General features: G+C 44.0%; 1 protein-coding gene across 4 annotated transcripts in view; it reads right to left on the reverse strand.

Annotated features, from left to right (window-relative positions):
- The window catches only part of LOC120947281 (uncharacterized), a 119737-nt gene that overhangs the window by 41649 nt on the left and 53617 nt on the right, over positions 1-24471 (reverse strand). The window contains exon 1 of one of the 4 annotated variants that reach the window (XM_040362475.2): positions 14568-15652. The exons of the other annotated variants lie outside the window; for them this stretch is intronic. Within the exon in view, the coding sequence (XP_040218409.2) occupies positions 14568-15571 (1004 nt within the window). The 5' untranslated portion in view covers positions 15572-15652. Of the gene's footprint in view, positions 1-14567; positions 15653-24471 lie in introns of those variants that run through there. 4 annotated transcript variants of the gene reach the window in all.

A 24471-nucleotide genomic window follows, 5' to 3' on the forward strand; every position in this document is an offset into this window, starting at 1 on the left:
AGCTTGATTTGTTGTTTGTGTGACGGGCACGGATCATTGTGCGTCGCATTATGGGTCATTACATTCGATACGCGATGGTTTTCCCTAACAAATCAATGAGGCGGTAGATCCTTATCGCGTGCTCCTTGTTGCAAGAAAAGTAAAACATTGCACGTTCACGTCGTAGACGGTTCGGCAGAGTTTCACTAGGTTGGGTTGCTTTAAAAAATGTCTGAAATTAACAACTAGTGATAGATACAACAACAAAAAAGAAGGCAATTCGATCGGCGATTTATTTTTTCCAATTAACTTACATAAAAAGCTCTCTTTCAAGTGGATACATGTTCTAATCGTGCAACGAAATTCAATCATTTAGGTAGGACGCTCAATGTTTCCCTATCCGCATCAACATAAACATAAAATATTGTATATCAAATGCTGTTGGCAGTGATTGATACTTTCTACAAGTTTTAATTGGGATAATAACCGAGTTTTAATTAGTGTTCTTTTGAAGTTCATTTGTATCGTAAATTTTGTACAAACTAAATCAAATTATCGATCGTAATTCACAAATTCACCCAAACACTCAAATTTTCGTAATCATCAATAAATGTTGCAACAACACCCCCAAAAAGCTAAAGGATGTGGGAGAAAGCTTCATACACCCACTTGCCAGTACATATTTCGATTTATTTCGACGTCAACTCCACCATCGCCCTCTGCTCGCAGCATCCGCGGCCCGGGGAGCCAGGCAGTCTGCTATCCGCGTTTGTGTAGTGTAGTATACGTCTCCTTTCCACTTATTTGCGCCATGCCGCCGCCACCACCAACGCTTTTTACCCGAACCTCCACCCTCCTTTGCGACGAACTTCCACCGTCTGTTCCGTTTGGATGCGAAGGGCGTGGGCGTTGTTCCGGCCGTTCCACGGAGAATGTGTAACTGATAGTTAGTTCCTGACCGTCCGGGGGAGGCTCTGTAAAGCCCACCCGGCCAACAGTGATGAGCGATAATTACCTAGCGAAAGATGTATCTCAATCGTTGATGGTTGATTATTGCACCCATTTTGTAGCCGATTAGCTTAAACGGTTTGCTGGAGCGGTACACACGCGTATCGTTCGTTTTTATCGTCCCCTCCCGAAGGCTGATATCATATACATAATGGCATCATAGGAATGTGAAACATTGCCCCGAACAAACGAGTGTTATCTACAGGGAAACACATTTTGCAGACCTTGGCGCAGGATTTGCTGATTGCCACAAACATTTCCGGAATTGAAGCGTGAATTGGATATTGCTACAACTAATTTGACCAGAAATTCATTAATAACTAGATGAACAATATTATCAATGCTACTTCTTTGCTCTTTTAGATAACGCAATAGTTAAAATGCATTAAAACGTATGAATAATTCAGCCAAAATATTAAGATACTGAACGTGGATCTTACAATGCAATAAATTCATCGCATCATCTGTTTTGAATTGTAACAGCAGAATTCTATCCTCATTATACCACTATCCAAATATCCCATCCCCCGGAGCTTATTAGTCGCAAAGTTCACTCTTCATGCCACCAGAGCATCATTAAACCTGCAGCATCAAATGAACAAAAAAAAGGCAATCCACTGCCCACAGCTAATCAATCTCCCCGTGTCCATTGATAATATCGCACATTAAAAATCTGCGACCAAACTGGCACGCACGAAGGGGGATAGGAGTTTGCAAAAACAAAACTAGCCAGATAAGCCAACGAGAAGGGGAAAATTTAAAACAAAAAAGAAAAACACACACACAACAGGCGCGCACGGCAGAAACGACAGCAACGTGCTAATATAAATAATTCATCGTTGGGCGCATCGTTCCGAAAGCCTTGCGAATCGTTAGCAAGTGTGGCACCAAATGGTCTGGACGGGATGACGACGGTGATGATGACGATGATGATGAAGAGGAAGTGGATGGTGTTACCCTGCTGCTTGCGGGAAAAGCTTCTTTTGTGATAAAAAAAACAACAGCAACAACAAATCAACTGGACCGCGTGGTTTCGCTGTCAAACGCGCGTCAGGTCAGAGCATCAAGGCAAATTCTCCCCGAGCGGTCACACTGTGGTCAGTCAGCTATAGCCAGCCTGCCTGCCAGCCGGTTGGGGATACATCTCGCCGCATTTCGCTAATGAGCGAGTCGTGCAGCGAGGTTTAAGATGTTAAACAAAAGATAAAAACAAAATAACAACAATAATAACAGCAACGCACAACACAATCCAAACCTCACACATTGAGCTGCACATACACACGCGCGCGCGTGTCCGGTCGGATGCATGCACGGGGATATGAGTTGGGAAGCGAAAAGAAAACTTCCCCAAACGGAACAGACATGCTGCTATTGGGAACCGGGCGGGGAGGGCGGCCGCCAGGTGCAAATTAGCAGGTTTCGTTTCTGACGGTGAAAGGTTGTTGCCATCAACGACCGGGCAGGTTGCGGGCCCAAAACCTTACCTCCAAAGAAGAAGTTTCACTCACCTAGCAGGAACTGTGTTCCTGTGCGGCGAGAACCGGTGTTGTTTACACACAACAGTTTCTCTTTACCGTGGCAGAATAATTATGCAATTGCGGGTGCAATTGGTATAGTTTAGGCACGCCGCTAAAACCTTTCATTTACATTGAGAAGATCATTTGCATCAGCATTCATTGCGCATCAAGTCAAACAAAATGGAGCAGTTTTGGATACTCCAATGTTGTGCAGCATAGCCAATGGAAAAGCTTTTTCTTCAAGAATTGCATTATTCTTTGAATTCATGCGTCTTCTATGTCAGGATCTACACTGTAAGGGAGCCTCAGCTTGGGTTTTTAATGTCTTTTCCATTTTTGTAGGCATAAATTAAGCGATACATCAATGAATTACACAGCGTCAAGAAAATATATTACCACAACAGTGCAAATGGGTTTGATGTTTCGAGCAAAACTTCAACTAATCGCCCAATCTCGTGCCTGTCACAGCATAGATTCTAGACGTGCCTCGCATTAAACGACCCAGAACGGGTGTAAGTCGGCACCCGAAAGCCGAAAGAGATAGCGTTTCTACCATATCTTGGGCAAGAATAAACTTCTCATTAGCAGTCCTCGGCTTGCTCACAAGAAAGCCGCATCGAAATCTTTCCCATGATAAAGCTCTAATGTTGTGTTTACAGGTAGCACACCTTTGCAAGTTCGGCAGTACACAACAACGACAACGACGTGAAGAAAAAGCCACAGCAACAGAAGTAACTACTAATCACCAAATCGTGTATTAACCATTCGGCTAAGTGAAAATGCTTCCCCCCCTAAAAACATCAGTGCAGTGCGCCCGGCGCGAATTGAATTCGGACAGGCCACGGATAGGAAGGGTGAGAATTCAACCGGAACTAGATGACACAACGTGCCTGCTGCTGCTACTGGAATGGTGGTGGAATACGGTGTCGCGTATCAAAGTACAAGAAACAGGCGGAAGCCGAAAAAATGCAAACAGCACCATCTTACACTAAACCACCAAAAAAACCCAGGCACCACTGGACTCACTGGAAAAATGATCCGCGAACTGGGGGAGAACATGCGATAGACGAAACGGACGGATACACTTTGCTGGGATTTGCTCATCAGGTGGCTGCTCGTCTTCTAATGTCATAATCATCTCAGTCACGTGCTGTTGGGTTGCTGACTCTGTGTCTGTGTTTTCGTGTGCTTCCTGTTTTGGGGCTCTGAGCTTTGGGATGGGCCACGCGTAAGCCCTGCACTACTGGGCTGGGGGAGAGGCCGACGAGGGCGGCTTAATGGAGCCGAGGGTGGTAGAGATTTCATTCGAATCACAAATTTGCCAACCATTACCACTGTTTCCCGCTGTTTCCTCGTGTTTTCCACGACGGCCGGCAGAGGTTCATTTTTCTTGCCCGAGCCCGATATCTTGGCGCCTCGCTCCATAAAGCAACAGAAGCTTGCCCGTAACGCTTTGCTGGGGGGTTGTTGACGCTGTTTGTAAGCCACTGTTGTAATGCCACGGCTCAATTCCATAAAGCACGACAAATTAAGGCTGTAATTGACGCATCGTGAGTGGCCAGACACCGTTTGTTGACACGCTGGGTAGCACCATCGTAACAAAGTACCATTGGTGTGGTTGGTTATTGAGAATTTGTCATGGTTGAGTGGTTTTGAAATGACTAAAAATCTTCATGTAATTTTCCAGTATCATTAAATCTTTAGAATGGATGTTTGTTGTCATTGTCACAGTGTCGCGAGACATTAGGTAGTAAAGTTGTGTGAATAATACTTTCACAGTATCATCAACAAGATTTGAGGGATCGCTCTGTCTTGGATAATCCTATTGAATTCTACACAAATTTTCTGATTTCTAACAATACTTCAGTAAAGCTTCTTCTCATTATCATATAATTATCGCTGATACAGTTTTTCTAATTTCAAACACTTTAAAATCCCATCTAGAGCACGATAAGGGTAGATGGTAGAGCATATAAATTGATCGGATGAATAAACAAAAACACACACACCCCCCAGAGCAAAGCAAACCAACCGAGAACGAGACGAAGAATAATGAATCGGTGTATATGTAACAGGTTGGGGTTTTTTTCCCGAATCCGATATGCTTTTAATTCTACTCTAAATCATATCCCAATTAGCAGCGTTTAAGGCGCTAGCGATAAACGCAAAGGTAGCGCGAGCGAGCACGCACACGGCCCGTTGCGAAGTTGCCGAGTTGTCTTGGGTGCTTCGTGCTTTAAAATATAATTAATAGAATCTGCACGTGTACACATGCGAGCGGACAATGACTTTTCCTCGTTTGGTTTCTCCATCTTTGGTATAGATTTGTTCTAAAACGCAGACTTCGTAACGGTAAGAAACTCTCCTGCTGAGGAAGTATACCGATAACAACAAGCAATTCGAAAACGCCCAAACATTACCGGTGGACAGAGACGAATAGTTGTGAAAGCACTAGCATCAGCACTGAACCATTTTCGACCAACCCAAAACATAATAAAACAAACACGCTTTCACCGAGCAACGCGCGCACGATTCTTTTCCCGCCAGAAATGAAAGCTTACACATTCCGTGCTTGCTCTGAAAGCTTACATCTAACTATGCTTCACACGCAGCGAGGCGCAATGCCGGGTTCAGATTCCCGGGTTTTTATTTTCCTCTGTTGCTTCATTTTCTTCCGACGCACTCGAGGGAAGTTGAATGTTTTGAACGCAAGAAAAGCGCGCGTAACGTAAGCGAGCAGCAGCAGCAACCCCCTTTCCCGTGGCAAAGGTTTCCGCCGTCCGTCAACAAGGAAGATTACACTCACACACGTTCATTCATTGCCGGACACAGACGGCTCGAACACATCAACGCCGAAACCAACACTCTAGTAGGCAGCAAACAAAAGAGCAGGCAGCGAGCAGCAGAGGCAGCCGTATATCCTTAGCGTCTCGAGGCTAATGGCGCTGTAAATAACGGGATCCGGCTTAAAGAATCCGACCAGACAGCACAAAGGGGGAAGAATAAGGGGAATAAGGAGAAAGGTGAAAGAGTGTAACCAAACCCGCTGTGCGTGCGTGTGCATGAGCGGGAAAGAGCACGAGCATGGAAAGAAGGATCAAAGAAAATGAAGCCTATCGCAGCTCCGCTACCACTTCTCGAAACCCTCCTTACCGTCGAACCTTCACAGTTTGAAAGAGTGTCTAGTTGACCACCAAAGCGAATGACGGCGACCACCAAACATGCCTAGCAGCAGCAGCAGCAGCAAGATCGCATCCGACCGAGAGATCGAGAGACGAAAACAACACCAAAAAGCACCATAAAAACCAGACGCGGAAGTGTGTGCATGCACATACACACACACACACACGCACATATCTCGAATGCATCTCGCCCGGACCGGGAAGGAACACGCATTTCAAAAACAAAACCCACTGTGCCGAAAACACGTTAGAGCGACGCATTCTCAACCGACGAGGGACAGGGAGAGCTGGCCGGTCGAGCCACCGGTGGCGGGGAGGGAGGGAAGCGGCGTCGCAATGGCATTTATGCTGCGCCGCTTCGCTTCGGATGAAATTCCTGGAAGGATCAGAGACGCTGCCCTGCCTGCCTGCTAGAGCGTTTTGCGCTTTGCTCTTCTGGTTGAGAAATTACCTGATCCGACGACAACGACCAAGACACGACCGACCGTTGACGGTACGGATGGTGTGTGTGTGTGTGTGTGTGTGTGTGTGCGTGAACAAGGCCAAGCGTGCGTCACAGTGGATTCACACGCAGGAGGAAGAGGAGGCGGAGGATGAGGGCTCGAGGTGGCCGTAGCAAAAGGGATGGAAAGCATAAACAACGATCGTAAGGCCCCGGATCGACACTGCATCATATTGTGGGTGTGTGTATGATATGTGCAGCCGTTTCTGTGTTGGTGTGCTGCCTTTTTATAGTGGCGTACAAGAGACAAGCGATATAGAAAGGAAGCGTGAGAATGGGTTCAGATCGATGTGTTCAGAGTGGTTTGTTTGGTTTGCTTTCGTGTCTGCATTAGCGTACCTTACTCTTGACTGGGAAGGATTACGTTTACAATCATTTTTAGGCACATCATTTTGATTATTTTTTGACCATCAAACAATTAATGGTTATCAATACACATACGCAACGAAAATCAATAATCTCCATAAAAGATACAGTAAATATTTAATAAAAGATCAACTCGTTACCAAACTGCTCAAAAACAAGCTACCATTGTTTCAGACAGACGAACATTCCAAATACTTTTGATTGAAGTCAATGGCAGATCCTTAGTTCTTGTAGACCAGCTTCAATACGTTCTTTTAAGTACTAGAACGTCCTTTGCCATTTAAATGACATCTTGAAACCGGTTGGTGTTGTGATGTTTTATTCGTTACAGGACGTTTAGACGTCACTAATTTATTGGCGAAAATTCTTGAGTTCTAGTTCGAAAAGACTTTGCGATTCTGCTTTATTCGTACCTAAGCAATCATCGGCGTTAACCTGTCCTTTGGATGATCGTACTAAGAGACAAGTAGTTCGGAGATGGCATTGCGATTTTAAAGTTAATATATGCCTGGAAATAGTTTTCTTTCGTTGATAATTCAAGCGAACACTTACTGATTTAAGTAATCTGAACGTATAGTTCCATGTTTGTCCTCAAAGACACTTACCTGCAAAGAGAAATAAAAATGAAATGTTAGTAAATTACAACCAAAATCAAGTGCTGCATTCAACTTATTATTCGGATACTTAACAGTTTTAATTCGTAAATTTGTTTTTAGTAGAAACTTACTAAAACCGACTAAAGATGGAGACGCAAGGTTCTTCATAATTTTGTAGGACTGTTTTGACTTTTCCACATTTTATATTACGTATATATTATCTACACTTAAAATGCGCGTAAGGCACACTTTCGGTGAGTAGTTAATCATATTTTACATGAAAAATCAATACACTTCCTACGAAACTGTAATCATTGCAGATGACTCCTTAATCCTTATGAAAGTAAGAAACGCCAGAGGAAACTCGTAGTATCAAAATATTCCAGCTCTTCCGCTCTCGAAACTTTGCTCCACCCTTAAAAGGATGCTGCCATCCACTGCGGATGCTCGCATCTCCCAGGCACTAGTCGCTCCAGTGCAAAAGGAAATCAGTGCCATTTGCCTTGGGGGCGTTGTTTTCCATTAACAGTTCATTTTCCCAGCTGATGATTGCGCATCCGGTCCGCTGGCTGGAAGGATTCGGCACCGCTCGCCCACACCGTTTAGCAGCGAAGACAGGAGCGCGCATCGATATGCAACAGGGTGCACGATGATTGGTGGAATTGACAGTAAAGTGTGATAATTACATTTTTGGTCTGAATTGCCGACAGCACCATGGAAAAATTCGTGCTCCCTCAACCATGCATCGTGGGATTCCACACCGTTGGTGTTGAAACTCCCGACTGTCTCGTTCTAGATTACAACGGGGATTTTCTAGGATTGGAACGGCGCAACTAGGAAAGGAAGTGAAATATGGCGCTAGCAACAAATAAAAAGGAAAGAAGGAAAGGGTTGAAGCTTTCAGAGCGTTAGAATTTCCATGTTATTACCATCATATCGAAAAGGAATGATGGAGTTCAACGAGCTCAACGTTATTTAAGACACGAAAAGAACGAAACAGTTTGTTCAAGTGCCGGGCAAGTGTGACAAATAGGCAAAAGTGTATAGTTTATGCAGAGATGTTAAATTATATGCTGAGATAAGTTGTAGAAACAGAAATGTTTACTTTAACAGCTTTATTGGCAATCAAATTTTCTCACAATATAGTTCCAAAACATGAAATGTTGCACAATCAATCAAGTTCTTAAAGCGCATAGTGTATGTTAATTGTTAATAATGAATATTAAAATAATAAAAGGCCGTGTAAAATCTGTCACTACCGGAGCCAAATCATATTTAATATGCAGCAAACTCAGCATACATTTGTTTGAAACAAACCCAACCCATATCATTCTCCCTCATTGTTTTGGATTAATTTATTTCGATGTACTGGCATGCTGGATATGGTAACAAGATGCATGCAATCAATGCTAAACAGACACACGCGTGCCTCGTCCTCTTCTTTGCTCTTACAGCAGCCATTGTTGGCGATTTTGATGGCGCTAACAATCTATTCGTCGCTCGCACGACGCCATTATCACGTTGTCCTGCACTATTCTGTTAACATTTCTCAGTTCGTTTTTTTTATTTCGCACCAAGGAATGTGTGTGTCTCTCATGTCTTCAGCCTATTGGCACTAAACAAAGTGTATGTGTGTGCAGAAGGCAAAGAGCGAAAGAGCGAGGAAGAGAAAGAAATGCGAGCGAAAGAACCAGAGCTGCCGGTTGCGCTATCCAAAGCGACTAGTCCCCGTCTGGACACGTAGAACGCGCACCAACTCTGACGCGCTACTGCTGGGTATGCTAAGCAGAACTCTTTGGCCAATTTGAATATCTTTATTGCGATGCACAGACACGCGAACACTTGGCTGAGCTCGCGCGAGGGACCTATGTGAGTGGATCACAAAATTGTAGGAGTTTTTACGTCTTTTTTTTAAACCCGATTTAGATTACAGCGTGGATGGGATGGGTGATAGCTGATCAGATTAGAACCAGACTGATCGATTACTGCGCTTTCTGTGCTTTGAACGTAGTAGTAATGCTAGCAAGTAGCTTTTCGGGTAATATAATGGGGATAGGGAATTACACTATTATATCCCAAAATAGGGGAACCATATCCTTTCGTAGGAACGTTAGCATTTTGAGCTCTAAAAACTGAAGATGAAGAGATATTAATCTTCCAATGTGTTGGACTTCATTCAGTTTTTAGTACTGGTCAATCATGTAGTTATGTTCATTTGAAATCCTTAGATCTATACTATACTGATAAAAACTATAATCTATACTATAATATTTTAAAAAAACAGTAATGTATATATACAGGATTACATTAGCATTGTTTAAGCTCCAAAAAGGCAATCAAAAGGTTCTGTCTATAACCTAAATTTTATTTATAAAGAATTGCAATCCTTTTTATCTCGTAATTGATAAAAATCCTAGTACTAAGTATTCATGTTCCTTACTTCGTTGAGAAATGTGAGGTACCAAGCGTCTCCATGAATATTGCGTTGTACTAAATTTAGTTGGATTAGCTTGCCTAAATCATTACCCATGGCATTTGCCAGAATATGAAACATTTTTTCAAAGAATTCAAAGCAATCTTAACACCTACCACTACTTTCAATTTACGTTACAGTAAAACACAGTAAGATCCAATATCATTGTAGCGCAATTTTCTATCGCAGAACAACGAATTCTACTTGATCATGAGCTTCGTGCCCCTTCCTCCCCCTCGTTAAACCCACCAAATAGTAATATGAAACATATCACCATCAAATAGCAGGTAACTTCGAATCAAATCGCAATCGAAAGTGCCGCGGAGAAGTATCTCTTTTTATCACGTCGCGCCCCAACAAAAAAAAAAACATCGCCATAATGTAAGCAGGGGTAGAGACAGCAGCGCAGCCCCGAGATAAAATGGAGCACGTGTGACACAGCGAGAGCGCTCAAGTGTTGACCGCAACACGACACACACGCACACACGGGCAGAAGGCTCGAAAGAATGCGCAGCAGGCAGGCCCATCACCGCAGCACACCATCACCAACAACCAATCATGTATTTAATCGTTGCGGCGCCACACTGATCATCAACATGCGGCACCGTATGGATAGATGGGTGTTTCAGGACAGTGGAGCGGGCGTAGAGGAGGGGGGAGGAAAGAACGTTGTAAAGTGTACGGAACACGATCGTTGGAGCGGTTTTATTTCGGAACAATGCATTGATAGTGGAAAATTAAGAGATTTTCAAACTGGATGAATGGCGTCAGTCCTCCGGAGGATCATGCAAGGATACATGAGGTTACACAATCGCGTCTCAAACATTTTTGTTCATTGACATAAGACAAGATTATGTAAAACCTAACAATGAAGCTTTTGCTCTACTTCATTCACCAAACTTATCAATCCGCAGTGGTTGATGGTACTTGGCACTATTTACTCGTCATACTCACACACCATAGGTGGAAAAGTGATACTACCCAAAGCCGACCCCTCCAAAAAAAAAGCCAAGTCCACACATCGAGCCATGCACATACTTTAGCAGCAGCAAAGTCCACTGCATCTTAGCTGGACTGGAGGAGCAAGACGGCATCGAAAGGGCACGACCGGGACCGTGACGACAGTGAGGGACGGCGGGCAGAGAGGATGGGTGTCCGTAGCTAAAACGCGCGCGACAGATTCCCAATTTGATTTCGCGCGACGGTTGAACGTTAGTTACACATTTTGACCGTCGCACGCGCTCCCCTGTATGTGTGTGTTTGTATTATTTTGTTCTTTTCTGTAGTTCGCATTTTTTTTTTTTGCGCGCGCGTTTCACTCAAAAGGTTCAACGAACTGGTCGAACCGCCACAAGGTCATCGCCGCCGCGCGCACCGCGTGTATTGCGTACACACCAGCGCACACCGTAGTGCCGGAAAGAAAATAACAAAAAAAAAATACACACACACATAGAGCCAAACCTTTGGGCGCAGAGGTGATGGAGGGAGGGTGCCGAAAGGGCAGAAGGATGAGGATCATTGGGGCAACCCAAGAGAGAACTCGGAGCAGTGGTTTTGGGAGCGCTGAGCATTTGCTGCTCGCACGTAGCCGAGAGTGAAGTGAACCGTTTTTTTTTTCGACAGGGGGGTGGAGGAGATGATGAGCTTAAAAAAATTAATAAAAAAAAAATGGGGAGCCAAATATGATATTGGGGTGGTGGTTTTAACAACATTCCCACACTACGATAAAGCAGCACTCGGAGAGCGCGTGTACGAACGGGAGCTGCCGCTGCTGGGGGTTTGGAAGATCTCGCGAGTGCTTACGGTGTTGAAAAGCCTCAGTTGGCGGTGTCTTCACATTCCAGCCCAAAATGGGAAGCTCTTGTTGAGTTACGGGCGCGCAACAACACATATAAAACAAGTACTAATGATGCCTTGCAATTGCTAGCACTACTGTAAAATACTATATCTTCGAGCTGACGGAGTGAATGTGCGTTTACTTTTCAAGTTAAGTTAACGCATTTTGAATTGTGTGACAATATATTTTAATAAAATGTACAAAAACAACACTACTGTCAGCCCAAAGCACGTCTTACTTCTAATTTATTGCATAATTTCCTGGCCTGTTTACTACACACGTAACTCTTTTTTGTGAGCGGTTGTGAGTGCGTGTAGTACTAGAATTACCAAAAAAAAAACCCTGTTGCTAATTGTTAATCCTTTTCCATTAATTTCTGGCATCCTCAAGAAGTGCATTGCAAAAAAACTGGGCAACAGCCCTCCAAAAACTTTCAAGCACCTGTCCTCTGTCCTTCGTGGTGGTGCTGCGCACCCACCTTTCGCTGATCGGGTTGTTTTAGCGTTTTCCGCTTTGCCACGCCCATCATCATTATGAGTGGCCGCGCGCGTGATGATAACAGTGAGCGACGGCAAAAGGCGGCAAAGGATGCTGCTGTGGATGCGGACAGTGATTGCAAATTTATGTCACCCCGGGAGCAAGATGGTCGCAGGCCCACCATGGTGTACGAATGCAAAATGGGTTCGAGGTTAATTTTTTTGCGCTGTTGGTAGTAGAAGGTATAAGTGTACGATAGGAGCACAAGTTTGACAGGATGGGGAAAGGTTCGATAGGAGTCGAAAAAACGATTTTTTTTATAAATCTTCAGTGCAAATTAGGATTTTAAAAGCAAGCAAAAACTTATCATCAACAAGTTTTAGCATGGCTGTGATTGGGAAATTTAAATTCATTATAAAACAGCCGAAAGATTCCGTCACCAATCCCTTATCACATAAATGACATGTGTCAAATTGTTTCAAAAGCATTTATTAAAAATTACGAATGCTGCCAAAAGGGGGAAGCGATACTTTGTTTAAAGAAAAACAACATAAAAAGTCTTTCGTATAGTAGGAAAACAATTGTAGGTGATGTTGAATAGCATAAGCACCCTTTAAAAACCATTAAAGTGCATCAAAACTTCATTTGAATCATTATAATCCCAGACGCACGAAAGTGATTTGTACTAGCCGGCACCAATCAAGCGAGAAACCGCACCAAATGCTTACCACAGGGTCAAAGATTTACCCACGGGAAAAGTGAGAATAGTTCAATCGGTCTTGCTTAAAACGCTACTCCCTGCTGGAGACAACGTTATGTTGTTACTCCATATTCTTGAGTTCCGATCAACCGATCGATGGAGGTTGCGGTTTGTGGAAAATATTTCCCCTTGCACACAGACAACACACGAAAACCGACCAGAGCGCAGAGCGCTTCTTGCGCTTTCCGTGCACCTGAAAAAGGTAGTTGAAGGGCGAAAAGATAGCTGTCGGGGTAGCTTTAAAATATTATCAATTTTATATTCGTGGGAACCATGGCGGCAACTGCATTACGAGCCGGCAAGACCGCCGCAGCATCTCATCTGCATCTTCACTAGACCGAGAAGGCGCTCCAGGCATGAGACTATAGCGCTTGCGGTCGAAAAAGAGGACGATAAAATGAGTTATTATTGACCCCTCCCTGCGATGAAAACGCTCCGTCCGAGGACGCGAAGCCGGTTCTCCCCCCCCCCCTCCCGGTGGTTGCTATTTATGGAGGGCGATCGATTGTGGTTTGATTTTCCCGTACTCCCCCCCCCTTTCCTAAAACACCTTAGCGGGTGAACTAAGCGGAGTTTGTGCCAGTAACTGTGGTTGGCAGAGTGCGCCCTAGCCGCAACCTATTTTCCACCGATCGTAGAACAGGGGGTTTCTGTCATCGGTAGTAGGGACGAATGGGTTTGTGAAGTCCAATAGAGCTGGGTGAATTTGGAGCAATTGGAGCAACGGTTCCTTTTTCTTTGTTTATATGCTATATATATATTGGAGCTAAGAAATGCATCAGGTTATTGTACCATTGATGTGAGAGGCATTTCAGATAGCTTTGCTCAACACCAAGGATGCTAGTTAAACTACAGGTGGATTGAGGTGGATCTAATTTTAGTTGCACTTATGGCAGGGGATTTCTTCTTCTGGCGATTGTTGTGAGCGAACAAATAGGGAGTTTTGTATGAAACGTTGTGCACTGGAAGGACTGATCCGTAGTAGTGTAAAATATATGTAGATATTTATAGTCCTTGCACCATACCAATTCCCTTTCGCCAAAAAATAGTTTTCAGAATCTCTTTGAATCGTCCCAAATTTAAATATATTCTTCGTGGTCCTATCATTCCTCTGAATGAATGACGGCCTGCATTATTACTGTGAATCCATCAGCGAAATCAACGCTTAATGACAAAACATAACAGAAACTACTCAATCGCGCCCAAAAGTGTCTTAAAATCAAAGAATTCTAATGTCCAGTTCCAAATGACCGACGACCCTGAGCGATAAGAAGCTCCAAAGGATAATGACAACGAATAACGTGGGCAAAGAGGCTGCATCACTGCGTTCGCTTGGCCGGGAGGTGCAATCGACCTAGCAGTGAAAAAGTACCTGGGGAACACATTTAACATACATGTCAGAAAACGGAAATCGCGTTCACTTGTTTCAGAGCTGCAGCTAATGACGCCAAAACTCGCAGCGATCTTTTGAGGATATGAAACGGCTGAAGGAGATGAAGTGGTACCCTAGTCAGCGAACCGGCCCAACATCATCTAGCTGCGTTCCATTGAGAGTTTCTGGACCAACCTGATGTGGGTCTACTCCAACAATTTTGTAGCGAAAACTGAGATGTTAAAACAATAAAACTCAAAAATATGCCTACACGCGAAACGAAAACTGCGATGTCGTCCGCCATGGCGAATGTTCCGAATAACTGACCGGAGTTCCTTTCATGGGAATGATGTCGAAAACAATTATCTGTCGTATTATCTTGTTTTAAATCTCCGATAAAAAAGTCAATTTTTTTCAAATAAAAACGTTGAATCGAATAAAAACAAAGAAGACATCACAAACAATGAAATGTACTAGAAAAAAAGCCCGTCTCCTTACTTGTTTGCTTTCATCTTCGTTTCATCCAGCAGCAACAAATCGACACTGCTCGTGACCAGCTCCGGCCGATGGTCCACCGTACGCTTGACATAGATCTGTCCATTTACCGTGAACACACTCTTGATTTTTCCGTCCCGCTTCAGCCGCATTGCTTCCGCCTTCAGGCTAACATTCCCGCGGGTCAGATTTTCACTCACGTACACTCGGCCGTCCGCACCACCGTAGCCTAAATCCTGCAGCGCCAGTCCCGTCCCTGCCCGGCCACCCTCCTGGTACCGGCGATAGAACTCGTTGCGCGCGTTTCGAAACACAAACTGCACGTGCACAGCCGGTGGCTGGACGGAAGGTTCGATCGACCCGGTCCGTGCCAGCTTCCCGGCCCGCGTCCTTGCAATGTTGTCTAGCACAGCAACGCTGTACCGGGACGGTTTCACATCCGCACAGGAGGACGATCCCACCACCTCCAGTCGGCGTATGTGCACGATCGGGATTTCACTTTCCGCGTATCCGAGACGGCGGGCAATGCGCACGTAACACTCGCGGAGCCCTTCGCCCTGGACGGTGGTCGGCACACCGATCAGCAACAGATCGCCGGCCCGGTTCGATCGCTGCCCATAGTCCTGATGTGCCAGGAAGAGGCGGTTGGTTTGAGTCAGCCGTCGGTTGAGCGTCTCGATCCGATCGCCAATTTGATCCCGCAGACCGTGCACTTCCGACAGCAGCCGGTCGAACTTGTGATCGAGCGCGCTTTCATCTGGCGGCCCCACGCACCGGTTGCGCTCGTTGCAGCGCTCCAGCTCCTGCTGTTCGGTTGCCGCAATGGCGGATATTATGGCGGCGTACCTGTCGGTGCCGGTTTCGGCACTGCCGTCCATCGGCAAAAACGGTGAAGAATGGTGGTGATAATCGTCCTCATTTATTGTGTTGGCGGAGCTGTTCGGTTGCCCCACTAAAAGACCGCGCGCGGAGGCCCTGCGCTTGTGTGCGAAGGACATGCTTTGCATGGCTTATTGGGATCACTTATAGCATTAGAGGCATTGTGAGTCAGTCAATGTACATCGTTGTATAACACTATCTTTTGGCACACATGATCTGAATTACACATAGCAAGACATTAGCTTATCAGTAAGAATTTTTCCAATAAATAAATAAGGTTTATACACAAAAACTATACACAAAGAAATTATAAAAAAAAAACAACCAAAAACCTACAATAAATTCAAGAAATGGTAAGAAAATCTATACGAAAAAGTTCAACATCTTATAACTCAATGTACAAACACAAGGGTGAACTTGAAACCGAAAGGACACAGTAACACAGGTGTAAAAATACACGCCGGTAACAACCAGGCTCGTGGGTTCACGTAGATCGTAAAAAAGGTGGAAAATGGAGAAAGGGATTTGTCGTCTAAAAATGCCTTCTACAATAACCGGCTCTCGAATGGCACAAAACTAGCTAACATTTGCAAAATAGCTAACCAAAGCTTGATCAGTATAATCTGGGAGTTTCTGTGGCTTGTGGGCTAATTCCCATTGTAACCCTATACACAAGTGAACCATACCCCCAGCCCTGGTACACCGTTACCGCCCTAACCTGTCAGCAACAAAAGTTACATGCTACCATCCCACGAATGACACCGTTACAGCAACGGCACAGAAATCGACAAACATAAAAAACAGGCCCCAAGAGTGGGTAAAACATTTAAGTTGGTTTAGTGGAACAATTGGGCTAACCTGCGAAGAAAATTGTCTACACGAAGGGGACTCACTCTTAGAGGCAATGCTTTTGTGCGCCTGTCGGGATGCTTAAATATGTTTGTGCTGTATAAAAAGCTGGACACTAACACACGCATACATCCCCAGCCAGTGTACATCCTTGGGGTGAGGGTTTTCTTCACCTATACAGCCACATTATGGGCGTTCGTGCCTCGTTTGGAGAGTGCATTTGTTGGAGAGTTTTTCTTCCCACTGTTTGGGGATGAGAAAAGAGCGCAAAAGAAGTAGGAAGAGAAAGATAGAGAGATAGAAAGAGATAGCGTAAGCTTTATATCGAGTTTTTACTCTCGGGTTTTTGCTTTTATCATTACTTTCATGTACAACTATGAAACAAGGCAGAGAAAAACATCTTGCAAACCTAATCCTTAAGCTTGGTTTACTTGTGATACTACCCTAATCCTTTCAGCTGAGTCTGTAAGGCTAAGTAGTCCACATGCGCTAGCACGAAATAAAGATAAGTGATTCAAATAAGACCACATTGTCGCCTTTCAGGAGTTCCACCATCAGGTCCGCAAAAGATTAAATTATTCCCCAATGTTGGCATTTCTCTTGAAAATCATCATATATTTTCCAAAGAAATCGTTTGTATATTAACATTTAAATTCTACGTTCAAGCTTCTATTACTACCACACCTCAAAAAGCCTTCAAGGGTAGTGGTAGTGCTCTACAGTAAAAAGACTCTCAATACCACTCCGTTTCATCATATACGTGCAGAGACGTACTACAAGGATGCAGACATGGGTGAATAGACGGAAAATTATCGATTATGCTCCTAAAATTCGTAGCCTTCTTACGCAGGGGGCGATGCTTCTCTGTTCCTCCTACCCCGCGTTCCTCAACGTCTTCATTTTTCCTTTTTTTGATTTATCACATTTTGGAGAAAGTTCTTTCCTCTCTTGCGCGGTATGTATGTGTATGTGTGATGGCGTTTTTATTTCTCTCCCTGTGTTGTGGAAATCACTCTCTCACTCACTGTTTAAATCCCTGTTAGTATGTATCCAGCAGATAGAGAGAATCAAAAGAACTCTCATGAGCACACTTGTGTAGAATATGATTTTTACACGAATGTACACAGAAAAATTGGTTATAAAATAAGGTTTTTTGGCAAAATATGATCATTAAACTCAACCATTTTGTGATTCAATTGTTAATATATGCACTACATACTGAAAATGCTCTTGCAAAGGCGTAACAAAACACATTGAAATCAATGCCGATGCGCAACATGGGACAGAACGTTGTAAACAAACACAATGAACACATAAATATTAAATCAAATAACTGATAAAACTACCAAGAAAGGTAACAAGCACCGCCATAACTAAATTATTGCCAAACAATTTTGTGAGTTTTCGTTTCATAAAGTCACACTTATCGCTCGTCCCATACGCATGGACACAGCCTATTTGCTTGTTCGTAAGTCCACTTCACTTCACTCGTGTTAGTCTACTGCACACTAACACAAGCTTTTTGCAGCATCTTCCACGCATCATTCACGAGGTACTAGTGCACATTACGCCATTTCTGCGCTATCCTATCTAAATCCACATATAGATGCATTCTACTGTCTGTAGGCCGAAAGATGACATTAATACAGCTTGAAAAGCACCAAACAACACCTTTCTACTTGATGCATCATGTCTGTTGTATCTAACTACTTTTGTAATCGTGAAAAACTTCTCTTTTAGCGATTTTTCGCATTTTTCGAACCTTTCTGTGTGTACACAGTTTTGCACCCGCACGACCAGAATCGGGAAAACACATTGAGCGGTACCGAGAACCCGCACGCGCCCTCACATTTCCCAGCAGCGCGAGAGTATCCTTGCGTCTATTGCCCCCCTCCGGTCTCTGTGGACACATGCCCTAACCTGGTGTGTAAAGACGGACCAGGCAAACACACACACACACACAGTTTCGCCGCTACGTGTGTATGGGTTTTATTTTCCTTTAATGGGGCGAGTCGCAATGTTTTACCGGCAAGTTTCCCTCAGGTTTCGGGGAGCCGTCACTAGCAGCAATTTGCAATCGGAGAGAGCATGGTCCCGCGTCGCGCTCTCCAAAAACAGGACACTTTCCCACCGCATATCCTTACGAGCGCAGAGAGCTAATATGGGAGAAACGAGAGCAAACGAACTGGGAGAGCGAAGATGGAAAATGAGAACCATTTTCCATGTCCACTGAGTCAAACAAACCACCTTCTCATAATATTTATGCGTTCGAGGATTTTGGTTTTTGGTATAAAACCAAACCTGTTCATAGCAACAGAGCGCGCGCGCTTCGAACATTGGTACATTGGGTGGTAGTACTGTTTGATGCAACGCAGAAACCACACTACTGAGCCATGTACACACATGTGAAACCAACAGTGGGGCCCTTCACGATTCTAGCTAGCTTTTTTATATGAAGTTTGACAGTTGGAGGCTGAAATCATGTAAACACTCCATACAAAACCACACACAAAACAAACCTGCGATTTTCAGCCTAGATTATTTGAGCCTAAAAGCTAGAATTAGATTCGAGTACCTGATCGAAACAATGGCAAGACATCGAACTGGAAAAAATGGTAATCTAATCGAACATGTCAAATTCCATACATTTTTCCAAGTCGTGTTCGATTGGTGCCAGAGTGCCGCCTTAGATAGCTGCTCGAAAACTGCTATACAATGCAAACAGGCTGACAGGCTAAAATTTCATCCTACGAACTTAAAACGGAAAGGGCGCCAGTAACTGTTTTACGATAAAAAAAGTCCAAAACATTGAATGCTAAAAACGGGCGCTTTTGAAACCATCTAGTTGAGAGAAGACTAGTACGTGATTTAAGATTCCACGGAATGATTCCCAATATACTGCATCATTATTTATATTTGTTAGTTGTTATAGCAATTTGGGGTAGCTGTACTACAAGCAATTATTGCTACGTTACATAATTTAAGTAACAATGAACAGTATTTTTCGCCTTGTTTCTTTTAATCGATAATCCGCAACGAGGTTACATAAGGTGATCCTTTCTAAGAGCAGCATAATGTGATATAGAGAAGTTTTACGATCCTAGCTAATATCTCACTGAGATTTTGACGTTTCTAAATGAAGCTACACTCCCTACAAATCCACGCGTCAAACTAACTTCAGCATTCCAACATTAAAGTAACATAAACATAGGCTCATTCGTTGCAAGTTAGATCCCGTATCATTGATGTTTTAGTGCTTAAAAATGTATTTGTCAAAGATGTTTCTATTCAAATCATTTAAAACGACGTTTTCCAACGTAATACAATGTTCCGAACTATTTCAAATCCATCTTGGCGCAACTGTCATTTTGGTATGAGAATATTCGGCTGATGGATATTTCCGTTAACATTTATCAGAAGGATCATTGTCGGCTCTTACTTACAACACAATTGCTGCTTCAGTTTACTACTCTTGAAGAGAGAAAAAGAACAAATACAAACCTGAAAGTAAAGAAAAGAAAGAACGATCAAAACGTAAGTCACGGTGTATATGGGCGTATATATATAGTGAACTAAAATAGACCAGCAGGATATGTTTGATTGCATTTCATATTTCCAATGAATTCGAGTAATGAAATATTAAATATTTAATACGTTGATAATGTCTACAGGTGGTTGTTCCTTCTATTATACTTCTGGTCTAAGTGTCTAATGAAAAATATGTGAAAATATCCATCTCGAAAGCAAGCACGAGCCATCGGCAAGCAAGTGCAACCAAGAATGCAGTTAAACTGTAAGACGTTTAATTGACGTAAGACTATGGCAACGTTACGGATGCACTTTATCGATCAATGCGCATTCGGCATTCTTTACCCTTACCGTCCTCATCACTTCATCTGCAAAGCACAGTCAGCAGCAAAAGCAGCCGGGAGCTGAGAACGCTGTGAGGTCGTCGTTCCTCCGAAAGCCGCATTATTTCAACAGCGGAAAAGTAGCGAAAGGAAACAAATAAAAAGTAAATAAAAAAGTGCGCTCTGCACCAGTGCCAGCAAACTGACGAAGTGGTGCACAGAGCGGCAACGAAATGCACTGCCACCAAACGAAAACAGAAGAATAGAAACTGGAATCCTCCTTGTTGTGTGCCACCCGTTTTTTTTTTTCGTTCCCGTACGGTTATACCTATATTTTTATTTTTATTTATTCATCTCTCCGTTCGTCGAGAAATTCCAGCCAGCAGAAGGAGGATGCAGAAGATAGGAAGGTGTATAGACACCGCGCATTCCAGCGGGAAATAATCTGCTGAACCCAAATACGAGAAGTAGGTGCAGGGAATCGTTCCGCGGTGAGTTAGTTCGCGGCGGTTCTAACTTCCAGTTCCACCGGCGACAATAGCAGAGATGCTGTGCGCTGTTTAATTTTTCTTCTTCTTTCACTGGCAAGCTGGCTTCACCATTTTATCCCGCTGCAGCGGTGCAGCGAGTGGTGAATGTTTTGTTGTTTTTTTTTCTTTTCTTGCTGCATCCCTTTCCCACACTGACTTCTACAATTTCAGCCGCGCGCTCTAGAACAGATCCAAGAAACCGAACTGCACATATCATTTGCTGTCACTCGGCACTGGACGAAGAAAGGGAACAAAAGCCCACACACCTTTCATCCAAACTATGCATTTCCTTCTTGGAAAGCTTCCACTGCCCGAGCTGCGGTGCAATGTTTTGTTTGGTCTGTCAATTTCCGCTTCTGGTGGTGGGGTTAGATTTGTTTTCTATTTTTTATTTATTTTTTTGTTTCGCTACATTCTGAAACTCATTTTCCGATGCGCTTTTGTATAATGAATAGTTGTGCATTGTTCTAGAGTTCTAGAGGAAAAGCAAGAGGAAAAAAAGGAAAGCAAGAGACAAGAGCAACAGCAAATAGTGTGTCCCTAGTATGCATCAGTCAATAAAACATTCTTGATTCCTTGCCTTTTTCCACCCTTGCCATACTTTTGGTTTTGTTTCTACCTTGCTCTTTTCCTCTTGCCATAGGGCTACTGATCTGCAAGAACAGGTTGAAGGGATTGTCACAAACGGAGGAAGCACCACATCATCCAGCCCAGTGCTGGTGCCGGAGCGAGCTCGGAAAGTTGTTTTCTCGCAGCGCAGGGTGGTTCCGTGTACCTGGAGCACGGAGTACGTAGAAGCCACAGCACAGCACAAACATCGAGGTCTAAACGATTCGAAATAGGAATGCATTCCTCAGCCAGGAGAAGAGGTGGGTGCATCTTACCGATTGTGTGCGTTTGTGTTGGTGCAGTTCGTTGGTACGGCGTTCGCAGTGGCGGTACACGATCGTTTTATGTACGATCACTCTTCCAGGAAGGTAGTGGTCTGCAACGGTCTAACCACAAACCTGGTTCCTGGAGTCGCTTGCGATTGGAATTTGGCGCTATAAGGAAGTGTGTACTTGCGTGTTGTTTTGTATGCCGTGTTTGTCACCGTGGTGCAAAAAAGTGTAACAAGTGAGCAGGATAGAACAATTTCTAACACAAGACGTTAGATCTTCCATGAATGGCGCAATTCTGAGAGATCAACTGTGATACGAAGAGTTAGCTGCTTCCACCGAATTTGGTGTTCAATAGTACTAATAGAGTTTGTGAACGGAAGGTATGTGATGAGCAGACATTGAAAAGAAGATAAAGCAAGGATTTATTATTCATTTTCGAGAAGGATATTGTTGAATGAATGTTGATCCGGATGATACAAATTCGACCTCTTTTAGGTACTTTTTCATCTTTCTGCGTGTTCGGAAGATATTTTGCGTAAAATCTTCAACAATTACGTACATTATTAGAATTGTACAGTGTGAAAAAACTGGAAGAATGCAATTACAAGATACTAAATCCCCTCACAATATGTTTATTATCAAAAAGAGTTCTACAAAAGAGGCGTCAAATCTCCTGCAACTCATTACTGTTCGCACAATCACATTCAGGACCACGCCCGGCCCTTCAGCAGTGCACTGTACTGCAAAGGTTTGATTTTTTTAGAGGTTCGCATCCTTTTCCACACCGAAAAACGCCCTGTCGAGAGGAGCAGCACACAGCAACGGGCCGGAGGAAAAGAAGATTTCTTGTGTACACCCACCGCTCCGGGTCCTGTGACGATATCCTGTTGGAGCAACAGCAGGACATGCGCGTAATATCTTCACCTGCGGTACGCGCCACCAGCAAACGTATAGCCGGATGACGACATCGGAGTGACCCATCTGCGAACAAAATCGCGCTTGAATTATTCGGGATCAGGTTCGGGAGTTAGCAGCGCCCCGAAAGCCATTGCTTCAGCCATTGAGTCGTCCTCACAATCCGTACGCCAAATATTTGCCCTCTTTCAAAATAGCTTATTATCCGGAGCTATTTTTACTTTTTTGGATTTTGTTTCTAGGCTTACCGTGTACCACATCACAGTTCCAGCTGCTTTGGTAAGACACAGCCCTACCCGGCCCAGTTGCGGCGGGCCTTGAATTCAATAAAAATGGAGTTTTAATTCACCAAAGCAGCTTATCAACCGGAGTCACCCATACGGGATCGCGGGGAGGCTGCCCGTCGTCATCCGAAATGGCGTCGTTAAAATCTTAACCGCGACAAGATTAGAGGACCTGGGGCATCGTACCAACGCTCAACGTGGATGGTGGATGGCTGGTGGGACACCCGAAAGAGAGAAGAGAGAAGAGAGAAGAGAGAAGAGAGAAAGAGAGAGAAAGAGAAAAAGAGAGAAAGAGAAAAAATCCACAACACTGCTTTAGCAAGCTCAGTTTCTCAGACGTTTCCTCGCCGCAGCGTGTTTTTGGTGTGCCCAAGGCTCGTCTCGCAGGCCCACCGGTTTTGGGTACGCACTTGCTCATACGCTCCGGAGAGGTTAGAGCCAAAGGGAGAACGTGTGAGTGAGTTAACACTTAAGAGTAGACAAGACACGCACGACTACTGCGAATTTGCTTTAGCTGTCCGGCATTTGTCTCTCGCGCTAGTTTCTAGGTTGAGATTGTGTTTGTGCGAGGGTGTGTGAGTTTTTTTTTAAGTTTCTCATTTCTCAACCATGGGAGATGGTTCGCGAAATGTTGTCACCCCCGAGCCCCTTTTCCTCAAGCTGAATCCAAACAACTTTTTATCAATGTCACTGTGAAGCGCTACTTGTGAGTTTCTTGCTCCCACATCTCGCCTCCGACACGGCTACTGCAAACACACATACATATAGAGCGCAGAGCATTGGAGGGTTTTAAGACAACCGCGTGAGAAGCTACTACCACCAAACAATATGGCTAAAACAGATCGATACTACAACAGCGTACGCAGAGTTAGCCGGCGAGCCGTAGCCACCATACGGAAGACTGCGCAAGGGGAAGTGGCCACAAAGGGATGCGATGGGGGTACCCACAGTTGTAATGTGCTCGCGGATGATGCGATAAGGCGCTCGCGTATTTCACGCTGTTTTAGCCTGTCTCAAATTGCTGTCTCAAATCGGGTTGATGTTGAAGAATCTTCCGTTTGAGGCATTTTGCATTTGCTTGAACCATTCAAATTTAAACCTTTCTTTTGCTGAGTATGGCGGAACGTAAGGAACTTGCGTTAATCTAATGTGAGCTATGAGAACAGCAAAACAAGTTACTGGATGGCAATAGCAAAGTACCAACAATTGGATATCTCTAAACCATTTTTACTGCTTTCTTTGCGGTTTCTTGAAGCATAATCGATCCATTTTCGTACAAACTACAACACACATTCATGACAAGATTTTATTTCTTGGGTCTCTCTCTATCTCGCTCTCTCTCTCTCGATCTTGGTCTCTCTCTATCCTTTTCGCTCTCCCGTCGGAATCATCGAAAATTCCATCACATGATGATGAATGCGTCTCCTTCACCTTGCCCGCCGGCATTCTTACAAAGTCGTACAGTTGGTTTTATCGTCAAGCAGTAGTAGTGGTGGTGGTTGATGTTTTTTTGCAAATGAAAACCAACAACAATTCTACTACTATCGGTCAACGAAACAGTGCGGCCAACGATAACATTCTCTCCGTTGTTTTGTTTTTTTTTTTTGGGAATGGTGTGTGCAAAAAAAATGGAAGAAGAACCCAGAGAGCAGTACCCTCTTATTTTTGCGTGAGAGCTATCGTCCCCCGTTTTTTTACGCATCTGACTTCTCTCCAAT

The sequence above is a fragment of the Anopheles coluzzii genome, chromosome 2 (genome assembly GCF_943734685.1).
Source record: "Anopheles coluzzii chromosome 2, AcolN3, whole genome shotgun sequence".
Lineage (NCBI taxonomy): Eukaryota > Metazoa > Arthropoda > Insecta > Diptera > Culicidae > Anopheles > Anopheles coluzzii.